At 27.5% G+C, this 16,433-nt stretch overlaps 2 protein-coding genes across 4 annotated transcripts; one reads left to right on the forward strand and one right to left on the reverse strand.

The window, feature by feature from the left end:
- Positions 1–5,653: 5,653 nt before the first annotated feature.
- LOC110621996 (protein EARLY RESPONSIVE TO DEHYDRATION 15) lies at positions 5,654–7,791 on the forward strand. 3 transcript variants are annotated; one of them, XM_021766327.2, is made up of 3 exons: positions 5,654–5,809; positions 6,911–7,305; positions 7,491–7,791. In XM_021766327.2, the coding sequence occupies exons 2-3, from the start codon at positions 6,945–6,947 to the stop codon at positions 7,586–7,588; spliced, it is 459 nt and encodes a 152-aa protein (XP_021622019.1). In that variant the 5' UTR covers positions 5,654–5,809; positions 6,911–6,944; the 3' UTR covers positions 7,589–7,791. The 3 variants fall into 3 exon arrangements, with proteins under 3 accessions (XP_021622019.1, XP_021622021.1, XP_021622020.1); XM_021766329.2 differs by lacking the exon at positions 5,654–5,809 and adding an exon at positions 5,816–6,029; XM_021766328.2 differs by lacking the exon at positions 5,654–5,809 and adding an exon at positions 5,817–6,041.
- A 1,372-nt stretch (positions 7,792–9,163) lies between these two features.
- Positions 9,164–14,110, reverse strand: LOC110623630 (alpha carbonic anhydrase 4). The gene is made up of 7 exons (XM_021768632.2): positions 14,009–14,110; positions 11,547–11,764; positions 11,355–11,461; positions 10,777–10,879; positions 9,812–9,970; positions 9,629–9,682; positions 9,164–9,417 (listed from the first exon to the last, which is right to left on the reverse strand). The coding sequence occupies exons 1-7, from the start codon at positions 14,106–14,108 to the stop codon at positions 9,340–9,342; spliced, it is 819 nt and encodes a 272-aa protein (XP_021624324.2). The 5' UTR covers positions 14,109–14,110; the 3' UTR covers positions 9,164–9,339.
- Positions 14,111–16,433: the final 2,323 nt, after the last annotated feature.

Consider the following 16,433-nt stretch of genomic DNA (forward strand, 5'->3'; position numbering starts at 1 on the left):
TAGTAGGAAGCTTTTGTTAGGATTTTTATTTAGTACTTAGTCAATAAAATCCCTATTTCTATGGGATACTCTCATTTGTTTTTATTTGTTTGTTCACGTTTCTAGAATTTGTTGGGCTCTATAACTTATTTTTACCTTTTTTGTTATGTAAGACTATATATATATAGCTAAGTTTCTTCAAGTCAATAACACACATCAGATTTCTCTCATATTTCTTCCTCTTTTCTTAAGTCTTTTTTATTTTAATATTTGGTATCAGAGCCTCATCACCGGATTAGAAGTAGCAGTCTTCTTGAATTTTTTTTTTTATTGTTTTAAACATGACAACATAATCTTTCTTTGTTCAACCAACAATATTGAAGTTGGATGGGCACTATGATCATTGGGTAATGCTCATGGAAAACTTCCTACGCTCAAAGGAGTATTGAAATCTAATAGAGAATGAAATTCCAATAAAAGCGAAAGTTGTGATTCTGAAGACGCACAGAAGAAGAACATTGATGACCAAAAATTGAAAGACCTAAAAGCAAAAAATTTTCTATTTCAAGCATTAGATCGGTCAATCTTGGAGACAATTCTCAACTAGGATATAACAAAGGATATATGGGACTCCTTAAAGGGTACTACACAAGTTAAGTGGGCACAGTTGCAAGCTCTTCGTAAAGAGTTTTAAATTCTCCATATGAAAGCAGGAGAAACTGCGAATGAATATATTGCCTGGACTCTTGCCATTGCTAATAAGATGAAAGCAAATGATGAAGACAAAGGAGATGTGGTTGTCGAAAAAATTTATGAAACCTATGACTCTCAAGTTTAATTATGTTGTTTGTTTAATTGAAGATTCCAAGGATACAAGAACATTGACTATTGATAAGTTGCAAAGCAATTTGCTTGTACATAAACAACACATGATCTCTCAGATTGAAGAAGAGCAAACCTTAAAGATTTCTCATGAAGATCAATCCGGAGGAAGAGCTTGAGGTAATGGACAAGGTCATGGAAGAGGTAGAGGTAGACTAAATTTTGATAAATCAACAGTAGAATGCTATCATTGTCATAAACTTGAGCATTTTGAATGGGAGTGTTCACAAAAGGAAAAGGAGGAAAATTTTGCTAAGAACCCAAGAAGAGATGTTGTTAATGGCATATGCAAAGATAAGTATTGCAAAAAATGAAGATACATGGTTTCTTGACTAAGGTTGCAATAATCATATGTGTGAAAAGATGGCATATTTCTTCAACTTTGATGAAAGTTTTAGAGATTCTGTGAAGCTGGAAGACAATTCTAGCTTTGATTGTTAAAGGCAAGGCAATCTAAGGCTGCTAATGCATGAAATATTACAAATAATCATAGATGTATTTTATGTACGGAGCAGAAGAACAATTTGCTAAGTATTGGGTAGCTACAAGAAAAAGGTCTTGCCATTTTATTTCAGCATAATAAATGCAAGCTAGGTGTACCATCCCGACAAAGGCTTAATTATGGATATAACAATGTCTTCTAATCAAATGTTTATTTTAAACACTCTATCTCAATCTATAACATTTGCTTGTTTTAGCACAATTACAGACATATAATGCAACTCTAGCATTGTTGTTGTGGACACCTAAGCTTTAAAGGCTTACAACTTCTTTAGCAAAAAGACATGGTGCATGGTTTAACTCAGATCAAGTCTCCGTTTAAACTATGTAAAGACTGTCTGGTGGGTAAATAGCAACATGGCCCATTTCTAAAGAAAAGCACTTGGAGAGCTTTACAAATTTTATAATTAATCCACGCTGATATTTGTGGACCAATCAAGCCTATTTCTAATAGCAATAAGAGGTATTTACTCATTTCCATTGATGACTTCAACAGAAAATTATGGGTTTATTTTTCAATAGAAAAGTCAAAAGATTTTATTATTTTTAAAAGATTTAAGGCAAATGTTGAAAAAGAAACAAATTCTTTTATTAAAGTCCTTCGCACAGATAGAGGAGGGAAATTTGCATTACAAAAATTCATTAATTTTTGTGAAGAAAATGGTATAAAAAGGTAATTGATAGTTGCATATACGCTACAACATAACGGACTTGCAGAGCGAAAGAGTAGAACTATTATGAATATGGTTTGCAGTATGCTTTTAGAGAATAAAATTCCAAAACTTTTTAATCAGAAACTGTTAATTAGACAGCACATGTCTTGAATCAAAGTCCTGCTATGGAATGGAGTTAAACCCTTAATTGAGTACTTTAGATTTTTTTTTGTTGTGTTTCTCATGTTCATGTTCCTAATAATAGAAGAACCAAGTTGGATAGCAAGAGCTTGTGTTGTGTTTGGCTAGGAGTTAGCGAAGAATCAAAGGCTTATCGCCTTTATGATCCAATTTCACAATGGATCATTATAAGTAGGGATGTCGTATTTGAAGAAGACAAGTGGGATTTAAAGCATGAAGAAGCCATTGTGTGTGATTTAGAATAGGGAGACAATGAAGAGGAGGAAGATATTGAAGAGGAACTAGATCTTATGGTCAATATTAGCAAAGAAATTGAACCTGATCTTAATGATGCAGAGGTAAATATGTCTCCTAATTCGTTTTCTTCTGATTCTTTACCTTTCAATCAATTTTGTGATTCCAATCAAGGAAGGACTAGGGTCCCACCACTTTGGATGAGAGATTACGAAATAGGTGAAAGGCTTTTTGACAAAAAGACTAATATCATCATGTTTGCAAATATTGATTCTAATCCTATTCATTTTGAAGATACCATAAAAAAAAAATGAAAAATGGAGACAGGCTATGGATGTGAAGATGGAAGTGCTTTATAAAGAAAATGGTACATGGGAATTGATGGATTTGTCAAAAGGGGAAAAAATAATTGGAGTTAAGTAGGTTCATAAGACTAAATTTGATGAAAATGGTAAAGCAAATAAACATAAAGCTAGGTTGGAAATGAAAGGATATGCCCAACAACATAGGATGGATTACAATGAAGTATTTGCTCATGTGGCACGCATGGAGACGATTCGACTTGTAATAGCCATTGCAGCTCAAAAAGGGGTGTCTATGTAGTAGTTAGATGTAAAATCTGCATTTTTACATGGTGAGTTGAATGAAAATGTATTCATGGAACAACTTTGTGGTTATATGTAGAAAGGAGAAGAGTAGAAGGTTATATACCACAAAAGGCACTTTATGAGCTTAAACAAGCATTGCGAGCCTAGTACAGTCGTATAAAAGCGTACTTTCTAAAAGAAGGTTTTAATAAGTGTGATTATGAATATACTTATTCGTTAAAATAAAGAAGGATGGTAAAGTATTGATTGTCAATTTGTTTGTTGATGATCTTATTTTTATCAGAAATGATAAATTAATAATTGCATATTTTAAAGATTATATGAAACATGAGTTTAATATGACAGACCTTAAAAAAATGAGATATTTTCTTGGTCTAGAAATTTTACAAAGCTAAAATGAAAATATGCCTTTGGAGATTTTGCGAAAGTTTGGGATGGATAAAAGTAATTCTATTCATAATCCCATTGACCCTGGTTTGAAGCTTGTGAAAGATGAAGGTGGATTTAAGGTGGACAAGACTTACTATAAGCAAATTGTGGGTAGTCTCATGTATTTCATAACAACTCAACCAGATATAATGTTTGTGGTAATGGAAAATCCTACTCAAGTTCATTTACAAACTACAAAAAGGTATTGAGATATTTGAAAGAAATAATTGAATTTGGGATTTTTTACAAGAAGCAAGGAGATTATGAACCGATTGCTTATACAAACAGTGATTATGCAGAAGATTTGAAAGACAGAAAAAGTACTTCAGGCTATTTGTTTCTTTTGAGCTCAGGAGTAGTGAAACAACCAGTGGTAAGTCTATCTACTATAAGACTGAATTTATTACAGCCGTTTCATGTACATGCTAAGCTATCTGGTTGAAACGGGTTTTGGGAAAGCTGAATCCAAAACAAGACAAAACAACTATTATTTGTTGTGATAGTAGTTTTGCCATCAAGCTTTCAAAAAATCCAATAATGCATGAATAGATTAAGTATATAGATGTGCGTTTTCATTTCTTAAAAAAGCTTACTAAAATAGGTGCCGTGGAGCTGGTGCATTGTACTACACGAGCAATTGGTTGTATCATGACTAAACCATTCAAAATGGATGTTTTTCTTGAAATTGTAAGAAGTTTTAGAAGCGTGTTCCAAATTAACGATAAATTGATAGTCTAGAGCATTTAATTTAAGAGAATAATCGTTAGAATTTTACTTAGTACTGGGTCAATAAAGTTTTTATTTCTATGAGATACTCCCATTTGTTTTTATTTACTTTTATTTCTATGGGATAATCTGGTCAATAAAATCCATGAGATAATAAAATGGGGGAAATATAATTTTATAATAAATAGAATATTAAAATTAACTTTATAGGATGACTATTTAAAAGCTTATAAATGAAAATAATATATTTATATACACTTATTTCACCCATACGTTTGTTAGAGATATTTATTTTTTTAATATTTTTTTCTAAATTCATTAAAAATTTTAATTAAATTTAATTGAGTCCAAAAAATCAACAAACTAAACTTTTAATATTAAATATCTAATTAATAAAAAATTATTTTTATTCACTATAGATAAAAGGGTAGTAATTAGATGTATTAACAAGAAATGCCAGCGACATTCCTTTTGTTTTTTTAACATTTTCCATTTGTTTTAATGAAAAATATAAAAATTAATAATTAATAAAAAAATAATTAATATAATAAATATTTTGCATCCTGTGTTATTACTATTAAATGTATGATTAAGGCTTTTGCTTTACTGGATAAGCAAATGCAACGTGTCACCGTCATCATATATTTTTTGCCTTACCGACCAACAAAGCATGTGCCTAACGCAGACAATCGGGGTCGGCTCACCTAATGCGGGACCACATTATTTGGGTGTGTCATCATCTGGATTCTACCATCCTGGCCGTTTACTATAAAATTATAGGTCCCTCGTATTTGCGGTGATTAATCCAAAATTTAATGGAAAAGTCAATTCTATCTCACATGGATGGACCCCACTTGATTAACCAACGGATCCGTTTATATTCCAGCCCTTACTTTAAAGAGTACTATCATAAGGGTAACAATAGATAATTATTATTGAATAAATTAACTATAGTTTATTTAATTATAAAATATAACGTGTAAAAATTTTATAAAATTAAATAGTTCATTTTTATTTTCAAAATTTTCAAATAAAACGTTTTTTTTTAATTTATCAGTAAATAAATATAATTTCATACTCTTTTGAAAAATAAATTTAATTGAAATTTAATTAATATAATTTTTTAATTTAACCTTTTAATATATTTATATTTAACATTTTTTTTACACCATTCACCTGAAATAGTATTATATTCCTCACGATATTGTCGTGCATAAATATCTCATCATTAGGCCTTGACTCACCAAGACAATACATCACATCACAGCAGATCATATCCTTATCACTTCACAGGCTTTAAATTTAATTTAATAATATAATGTTAAAAAATAAAAGTTCTAGTCTCTAGCTTTAAGATAAGAACGCGTATCTGACCGGACACCGGCTGCACGAACCCGCAGGCCGTACAGTTGAATTTCCTTCAAATCAAGGGGCTGCTTTGGCTCTTTTCGAACCTCAGCCTCGTAAGTCCCGAACCGCCTTGCCTCCGAACCTCCTCCCTATAAATATGCTCCTGTCTCATTTCGCGTACGTATCGCTCGCTCACTGGTCCCAATCAACGCTCCGTAATCACCGCAATACGCTTACGTATTAAAGGTATCAAAGTTCAAATCCGAACCTTCTTCGTTATGCAACGATGCCGTTTTGCTTTTCTGGTTTCTCTCACTTTTTTTTTGGTTGTTGTTTGGCATCCGTTTGACTGTTTGATTTGAATCGAGTTCTTGGAAAATAGTTCTTGTTGTTGTTTGGTTGCTGAGAAAGTTTGAGAAGATGGAGGAAAATGAAGTGAAATTTTGTCTCTGATAATGTTATGGAGGTTAAATAAGACGTGATTGAATTCTCTCCTTTCTTAATTTTCTTTTGTTTAGTTTTGTTTCTTTGATTTTCTTAGCTATGCAACTGAGCTTGCTCGTCTTGATTGGTTTATGTTTATGATCTGGTGTCTGTATGAGATTTCATTGTGCGATTATGTTTCTTTTTCTCCTGTTCCGGCAATTACTGTTATAACAGCTTTACGCTATTTGATGAAACTCTGTTTGATTATTGACATGGCTATGGAGATCACTATTACTAATTTGATTGAGTGCTATTTTTCGATGATAGGACCATTTTGCTTTGATGTAACCTTATCATGTAGAAACAATTGGAAAGAATTCTTATAATGGATTCAAAATTATCAAGATCTGTTTTGTTAACTTCTAAACTATTCTTGTTTTGTATATTTGGTATCGTATGACTTGATCTTTTGTAATATTTGAAAAGATTATTGACATGGTGTTTTGTTTAACTTCTAAACTATTTTTGTTTTGTATATTTGGTATCGTATGAATTGATCTTTTGTAATATTGGAAAAGATATTTACATGGTGTTTTATTTGGTTCTGTGATGGATTAAGAAAACTGTGTAAAATCAATGCATCTCAGTCTTCCTTTCATATTTTGATTTGGGTCTGTGATTGATAAAGATTATCTGAGCCTATAATGTGTTTAGCCGTTGTAGTGTTATGGGTAAATTATAGCTATCTATCCTTCAGTGTTCGAACGGAATTATAGATGATTTATTAGTTGAGGAAAAAAAGAACATATATCTTTATTGTAATGTTAGAGAAAAGGTCCTTACAGATTTTGTGGTGAATCCTAATTATGGAAAAAGAAATACATAGTGAATGGTTTCTGATGTAATCATTTCTGTGTGCAGATTAAAAAGGTAAAACAAGAATCGGTCGAGACAGATGGCACTAGTTTCCGGTGGAAGGTCGACATTAAACCCTGATGCCCCTCTCTTTGTCCCTGCTGCCTATCGCCAAGTGGAGGATTTCTCCCCGGAATGGTGGCAACTGGTCACAACTTCTACGTGGTACAGGGATTACTGGCTGAGCCAACATCAGGATGAGGAAGGCTTCTATGACAATGCAGAGGATGATGCCGGCTTTGATGGCAGTACTGATGTAGCTAATTTACTGCCAGATGCATTTGAATTTGATGCTGGTGAAGATTTCTCTAGTTTCGAAGTTCAATTTCAGGAGTTTGTGGAATCTTATGACACTGAAGTAGAAAACAAATCACCTCCTTCCAATGGGATGCTACAAAATGGTATGGTTCAGTCTGTTGTATAAAAATCTCGAAACTGTAACAAAATGCTAAGGGGTTCTGTTACTATTATACTACCTCGTAGCAGGAGTAATTGTGATATCATATTGAGAATTTGCAGTCTACTGGTCCAATACGTCAGTCACTCTCGATGAAAATGGACTTGATGTTTGTTTTGGGTATTATAGGATTTCAGATGGAAGCCGAAGCACCCAAAAGGGACGTAAGCTTGTTGAAAACTTTGGAGGAAACAGTTCCAGCAGCCATAAATGTTAATCCAAATTGATGGGTCGACAGCCTTCTGAAAGGAGCAGTTTATTCCTGCATCTGAGTAGACAGACTTGTGTAGTTTCTGCTTTCTGTAAGTTCTGTATGGAGCAAGGTTTGCACCCTGCCACTCCTTGTTCATTCTCACGTCTTCTTTGTTTCAGTTAACCAATGTAACCTTCCAGAAAATGTATTAAAGAAAAAAGGAAATTTAAAATTTTAGCAAGTGAGGAAAAGTATATATGTTATTTCTTTTGCTTTGAATTTACTAATTACCATATATTATTGATGTTTCCTGATCCAAGGATTTAACCCACCAATGGATCAAAATGTGAGGTAGGCGTGAAATATTCTTATGGGATGGAGGGGTATATATTTAATAAATTTAAATTTATTATAATTATATTAAATTGATTTAGTAAAAATATAATTTTAATTTATAATTTAAATTTATTAAATTTTATTTAACTAGATCATAAAAAAATTCATTATTATTTTTTTTTAAGAATAAGGAAGCTACATATAACCGTGTACTAAAAATGAATTCACATTTAATTTATTCTCATTTGAAAAAAGAAAAAAGAGAAAATTATGAGGGCAAAAATCCCTGTTAGTTCGTCACTGACTACAGGTTAATCAATCCATATTTTTAAGAAGTCAACCTTCTTGTTGACTAGTTATTAGGCCTATTTGGCAAGTTAGACCGAAAATGGGAGATAATGAAAAGTCTCTTTCAAGCGGGGAAGTCCAAGAACATGCATCCACTCGCTGGACTCGGAGAGACCGAACCAAATGAGTAGGATTGTATGCAAATATCATTAAATTAAACAATTATATGTTTAATTAAAGCAGGATGAGAATAGTATCAATTATGATTATACATCTAATTAAAGCAAAACGAGAATAATATCAATTATGAAAATGGATTAATTAAAATCTTTAGACTTAACATAATAAATTTAATTAATTATTATATTTTAATCGTTTAAATAATTATGATATCATTCTTAAATTTTAATTGGATTATAAATTTTTAAAAGATTTGAATTATTTTGTTCAATAAATTAAAAAGTTAAAATTTTAAATATAGATTCATAAAAATATTTAAATTATTTTAATTAATAAATTAAAAAATAATAAAAAAGACAAATAAGATGACAAGATAGTAATTTTAAATTTTGATAAAATTAATTTAGACTCATAAATTTAATTATTTAAAATTAAAATTTTAGAATATAAATATAAATCGATCAAAATATTTAAATTGTTTGAATTAATTAACCTTTAATGAAGCATTTACTCTTCCGTCTAAAAAAAAAATATGCTATTTACTTTTTTTTATATAGATTAAAAACATATAATTAATATAGTTAAAAGCAATAAATTTTTGATTATCTTTCTTAATATATCCTCCACTTATATATTATTACATCATTAAATTATTCTTAAAATTAAGAAAGTTTATTTTCAATTCATATTATATAGAAGTATATTATAAAATTAATTAATAAATAACTAATTTAAAAAAGGAAAATGATCTATAATTTGGAATGAATAAAAAAAAATAAATCTATCTTTATAGAAAGTAAGGAGTAAGATTGACGGTCTTAATAATTATGGATTATAGTGAAATTTAAATAAAACTCAATATAATTAATAATTATAATAAAATTATTAAATATAAAATAATTGTATTGTAAAATTTTTCAAACTCTCTGAGGCCAAGAACGCTCTCTTGCAGTTGTAATGTAAAGAACTTGAAGCAGAAGATCAGATCTTGTGGTGAGAGTACAAGTAAATTGATCTACCATCTAATGGCTGAATTGGCCTTGCATTTGCCTTAAAGCCCTGCGAAAGAAACACAAATTCACATAATTAAAGAACATAAACTAACATAAAATCAAATTATTCGTTGGATTTGATTTATTTTATCACATTTATCCTTTATTTGAAATAAAAAATTAATTTTTTATTTTAAATAATAATAAAAAATCAATTTTTTATAAATTATTCATGATTTAAAAAAAAAAACTGCAAATAATAATTTAAAATCACTTACATCATGAACAGCATCTCTTAGTGCTTTAACTTGCTCCCTTGAAGCAGTTCTTACCTATTTATGCATATGAAAGCAAAGATGTTCATTTAATATTTTTGTTGGTAAAACTTCAGCATTAATGGTATTGAAAAATTATTTAAAACCAATTACACTAAAAAAAACAAATAATATAAATAAAAATACCTTCTTGCCAATTGTCCAAATCACTCCTTCCGTGCAAGGAGGTACTGTAAGAGAACCAATATACCTAAAATATTTTCTGCTCCCAAATTTAATTTCTCCTGGATTAACCATCCCCAAATCTCTCTCTTCCTTCCCCACTGATTTTATGTGATGAAGTATCTGCAAGCAATTATTTAAATTAATAATTAATTATGGAATTAGAGTTGCAATTTTGCATTTGCATGTATATATTAAAGAATCTTACAAACGCGGAACAAGATAATTTAACTTTTTTCTTTACTTATAAAGCACAATAGTTAGAGATTTAATGAATTCAATAGGATATAAACGCGTGAATAAAAGTTCAATGTTACGAGAAAATCAATAAATCGAAATGAATAGTTGAAAATTAATAAAGCTGATTGTCGGTTCGGAAAAGTTAAGGTTCAATAAAGAGTTTCAGCTAAAAATCCTCAGAAGAAATTAAGTGTAACTTATATAGTTAGTTTAAGGATATTTATATCTCAATCGTACTCGTGTTCTTTGATTTATATCCAGTTAGGTTGAATGAGGATATCCTATGAAATATATGTCTGTAAACTCATTAATAGTTGAAAGTCAACTAATAAATAAACAACTAGTTAGTTCATATCCTATCGATTCATTTACTTCGTATCAACTTGATATACATCACGCATATTAAAAATTTTAAAGGGAATTAGAGAAATCGACCATTGTGCTACTGACTCATCGTACTGTCAACTCACATTTATTCTCTAAATCATATTAGTTTATTAATTTTAAATATGATCAGACCGTAAACACCTGTTTTAATTTTAGTGGGTTGATATTTCATAAGTTATCACATAGCAAGCGAATAAAATTTTAAATTCCAATCTTTTTATTTATTTTGTGAAGTTGGTTTTTTCCATTTTTTTTCAATTAAAAAAAAATATCTTACGAGTATAGATAAATTCCAATATTACCTTTGAAAGGAAGGAATCAGGCGTCCCATATTTGTAAAGTATTCCCACCACAGCTTTCCCTCCTTCAGAGCTTAAATGAACCATGTGAAGCTCTACCTCATATCTACAAAAACACTTATACTCGTTACTAGACAGCTTTTATAACAGTGGTCAACGTCAGCAATATTCTATTTAAATTAAAAAATTTGGATAAATTAAATTAATTTAAAATTTTAATTCAATATTTTATTTATTTAAATTCAATTTAATTTTTAATTTTAAAATTTTTAATTAATTTAATTTAATTTAATTTTAATTAAAAAAAATTAAAAAAATTGAATTAAACCAATTAACGATAATAATATATTATTTTTTATAATATAAATATTAGACCATAATCAAAATTAAATATTTTAATTAAATTTTAAAATATTAAAAATGAGATCTATTAAAATTAAATCAATCAAATTGAATCGAACTAAATCATCGAAAAATAGTTTTTATTTGAAAAAAAGTTCAAGAAAAAAATTTTATTACAAAGGAAAATTTATTTTCCAATCTTAGTTAAATTGAAAATCTAGAAAATTAACAAAATTAACCTTGAACCATTAATGATGTGTTCAGATGGTGAGTGCCAATGACACTGGACTAGTTTGAAAACAGTCCCATTGATCTTAATTTTCCCTGCATCTTCTTTCCATCTCACCTGCCAAACATGTTCATCAAATTAATATTAAAAAAAGTTTTTTTTTTAATTTTACAAAATATTGAAAGTAATTAAAGGTACTTACAGTGATATCATGTCCCCTATTTTGCACAGTAGCAGGAGCTGCTTTATAGTCCCTTTTTAATTTTCCTAAACTTGGCAAAACTTCAACTTCATCCTTAAGAATATTGATGGGTGATTGCATTTTTCCATTATTACATGCTTCCCATTTCTTGTTTATAAGACCCCATTTCTTTGGTCCTTTGCCTGTTCCTTCATTGTATGTGAATGCTAATTCATTATCTGTTTCATCCACATTAATTTTGAAGGTTTGTTAGCATGGGTGAGCAACATTTGATTTAAATCGAAAAAATTGATCGAATCAAATTAATTTAAAATTTTAGTTTAATTTTTATTTTTTCAGTTCGATTCGATTTTAATCAAAAAAATTAGCAAAAATTGAACCTTAGTGAAAATAGTATGTTATTTTATTTTATTGTGAAATAATTTAATTTTAAAAATTTTATTTTATTAATAAAGTAGTCATTATATTAAAATTTACTATTATAATATAATAATTTATTGTAAAATTATTTTTTAATTTATGAGATATAATGTAATTAATGGATTCGTTTATTTATTTTTAGAATCTAACACCCTGAGATTTAATTTCATAAAAAATTTATGTTAAATCAATGATTTCCACTTGATTAAAGAAAAGAGGAATAAATATAATCCTAAAAATATCATTACCAATAATAAAATAAAAAAATACTATGTAGTCCCTATAATATGGAAAAATTCGCTATTTAGTGATTTAATTTTAAAAAATATATTAAAATATTCATAATATTTTTAAAAAGTCTACTAATTAGTTTCTCTATTGATTTTATTACTAAATATTTTACTATTTACTTTCTATAATTTAAAAAAATTATTAATTGATCACTCAAATTATTAAAAAATTTACTAATTAATCTCTCCATATCGGAGTATTTTAGATTTTTTTATAATACTTAACGACTAAAATTAACGAAAAGACTAACTAATAAATTTTTTAAAATATCAAAAATATTTTAATAAATTTTTCAAATAACAAGCTGTTATCATCGAACAGTATCATAAAAGTAATTTCTATTGAACAACATTAAAATTATTTATTATTTAAAAAATAAAAATTAAGTTATGATTTTTATTAAATTTTAAATAGAAATAATTACATCCCATTAATAAAATATGACTTTTGGAAATACATAGAGGGAGCAAAAAGATAAAGCAAAAGAGACCATCTTCCTTTTTCACGACTACTTTACTTTCTTAAAGTAAATAAAGACCTAAATCTCCCCATAATGCTATATAGAAAAAAGGCTTATTATACTTTTATTTGTAAGATTTGCAATATATTATGAGAAAGTCTATGGAAATATGTAATAAGAAAAATTTTAAAATATGAAGTTAAAATATTTAATAAAATAATAATATCTTAATAAAAATTATAGAATTGCAAAGAAAATAATTATCTTTTTTAATTAATAATGATTTCTACTGTTTACATTAAAACTTTTTCACAAATTTAATTTATAAATTAAAAAAAAAAATAAAAATTTTAGTGACGCGCACTCACAGACTTAACCTAATAATAAATGCATATGAGGAAGTTTTAGTCATACGCACTCGGAAGTTTAGCCTAATAGTAAGAGGTATCATGTTCTACTCCTCCGGTCTCCAATTTCCATTTCAAAAAAAAAATTTTAGTCAAGCTTTAAGTTTAATGTGATATTACTGTGTTCCTAAATATCTATAAAAGAATAAAAAAATTATTTTTTTATTATATAACTCATTAATTATTATTAAAATTTTATTAAATAAAAATAAATAAATATTATGAATGAGTCGAAGTGATCGGTATTCGATTTAAATTAAAAATCTAATCGAATCGAATTAATTTAAAATTTTGATTCGATTTTTAATTTTAAAAATTTTGGTTATCTCGGTTCGATTTAATTTTAATAAAAAAAATTAAATCGTACCAATTAATGATAATAATATATTATTTTTTTATAATATAGAGAGATTGAAATAAAACTGAAATATTTCAATTAAATTTTAAAATACTAAAAATAAAAATAAGGTGTAAAAAAATAAAAATTCATTAAAAAGTTTAACCGATCAAATTAAAACGAATCAGATTGATTCGATTCAAATCAATTTTTATTTAAAATAAATTTAATTTAATTTTTATAAATACTAAAATTTTAATTTTTAATTTATTTTATTTAGTTCGATTTTGGTGATGACTTGGAAAATCTCAACCAAAACTTGCCAGCCATCCCGATTAATCTCTTTCAATTTATCAAATTTTAGTCTGTGAGGGAGTAATAAGTGCTCCCCCCTCAATCTAAATACGAGTCTGAGGAGAAATATATATATATGCGCTGTCAACATCTTTGTAAAAATTAATGGATCAGAATTAATAATAATAAATTGCAAAAATAAAAATACAAGAGAATAAATTTAAAAAAGAAAAAAGGAAAGAGAGTGGCATACCAGTTTCGGAATCAAAAGCAATGGAAATGGGGAAGAGAGAACTAAAGAAGACAGTGAGAAAAGCAAGAAGGAGAAGGTTGAGGCTGGAGCTCTTCTTCATTTTATGTATGGAGTTGGGCATTGCTAGAGTGAGATCCACCTTTTATAGCTTCCAAAGCAATGCTGTTCTCTTAACCCATCTATATTTCTATATATTTTTTTATTATTATGAGAAAATTTTATTACGTAATCCATCATTAATTAATTTTTTAATTTTAAAAAATATATTAAAATATTTTTAAAATTTTAAAAAATTTATTAATTAATTTTAATCGTTAAAAATTTTATTATTTAATCTATATTATATAAAATAAATTTATTAATTATTATATCTCCTCTAAGTTTTGCTTGTTTATTTCAAAAATTAAATAAAATATTTGATTTACTATTTCTTAGAAAAAAAAAATATTTCTCATATAATAAATGGAAGTACAAGATTGAAGACACACAAAGAGAGAATAAAAGGGAAACATATGAGCGGAATCAATTTAGTGCAATCAAGAAAGCAAAGAAGCTAATACTTTCTTTTACTTAAACATAGAGAAAACAAATATAACCATCCGATCTCTGGACCTTAACAATCCCTTCATTTATTAACCAAGCTTCCAGAGAATAATTTGTATTTACAAAAATAAAAAATAAAAATAAAATTTATTTACCATTATTTAATTTTAATTTGAATGGATTATTTAACTGCTATAGCTCTCTTAATTATTCTTATCTTATTTAATTTATTTTTTTTACATTTAAATTTATCTTTTACCATATTTTATTTTACTTTCTTTTTTTCATATCATATTTGTATAATTTTTTCCCTCAACATGTTTGTAATTATTTCTTCTGTATTAGAGTTAATTTCTTACTCATTTAGTTTTATTATTTGCCATGTTTGTGATTATTTGTTCCATATTAGAGTTAATTTCTTACTAAATTAAAGAAAATATCTCTTGACTTTTTATTAATTTCTTTATTTAATTAAAAAATATTTCTTTACATAATTAATTTAATTTCTTACTATATCATTTTTTTTGTTATCTACGATTATTAGGATGGTAACTCATTCCTTTGCTCTTTATCAAGCAATAAAATATATAGGTTCCGTGATAAAGTTAGAGAAAAAATAAAATCCTAATCTGTCATGGAAAATTTGTTCGCCCATAAAAAAGAATTTCATGGATATTTGAGTGATAAATTCCGACTGCTACAGAGAAAAGTGTTTCCAGGTATGTGGTTACTAAATATTAAGAGGATTCAACTGTCTTTGCTAGGGTGGATTGAATTCTCCAGTTTGGAGTTCTTGCAACATGGTTTGGATTATTGATGGTGATCTTTATGAGTGATGCAGTGTGCTACTTGGGCTGTGATTTCTTTCTCCATGGTAGTGGCATGTTTGGTTCGTCAGGGTGTTTGCCGCTGGAACAGTTAAAATCTTGCTGACCTTCCGGTGGTGGGCTGGGTAGTTTGGTTGTATTATGGTTTTTTTTGGGCCAAGTAGTTTGGTTACTGTATGGGTTTTTTTGATAGGCTTGGTTGCTAGTATCTTCCGGACGTTTCCTTAAGTTTTATCTTAGTACTATGTATGGACGAGTAGTATTCGGTTCAAATAAAAAAAATCGATTGAATTGAATTAAAAATTTAATTTGATTTTTTATATATTTTAGTTTAGTTTTTAATTTCAAAAATTTCGTTTATTTCGATTCGGTTCGATTTTGATTAGAACAAAATCGAAAAAATCGAATCGAATCGATTAGTGGTAATAATATATTTTTTCAATAATGTAGAGAAATTAAATTATATTAAAATTAAAATATTTTAATTAAATTTTAAAATATTAAAAATAAAATATAAAAAATAAAAAAATTATTAAAAATTGAAATTGATCAAACCGAACTGAATTGAATCGGATCAGACCGATTCGATTCGGTTTCTGATCAAAATCGGTCGGTTCGATTTTTATAAATACTAAAATTTCAGTTTTTAGTTTATTCAATTCGATTTGATTTTAAATCGAACTGACCGAATACTCACCACATACTATTATCTGTTAGGGCCACAAAATACAATCTACGAGATTGCAAATAAAAAAAATAGTTTTTTTTAATATATTTAAACTATTATTAATATATAGAATAAATGAGATATTATATCTGCCTTTACGGTTTCAAAAGAAAAAATTATTTAGTTATATAATTTTAAAATAATAATTATTTAATTTTAAAAATTTATGAGATTGAATTAGTGAGAAATAAATTAAATTCATTTTGCTAAACTTGAGACATGAATTAATAAATGAGTAATTTATATGAATTTCTCTAAATTTGTTAAAATTTATAGAGTAATCTCTTATTAATTTTTTAATAATAAATTAATCAAAAATAATTTTTTC

The sequence above is a fragment of the Manihot esculenta genome, chromosome 9, assembly GCF_001659605.2.
Source record: "Manihot esculenta cultivar AM560-2 chromosome 9, M.esculenta_v8, whole genome shotgun sequence".
In the NCBI taxonomy this organism is placed as follows: domain Eukaryota; kingdom Viridiplantae; phylum Streptophyta; class Magnoliopsida; order Malpighiales; family Euphorbiaceae; genus Manihot; species Manihot esculenta.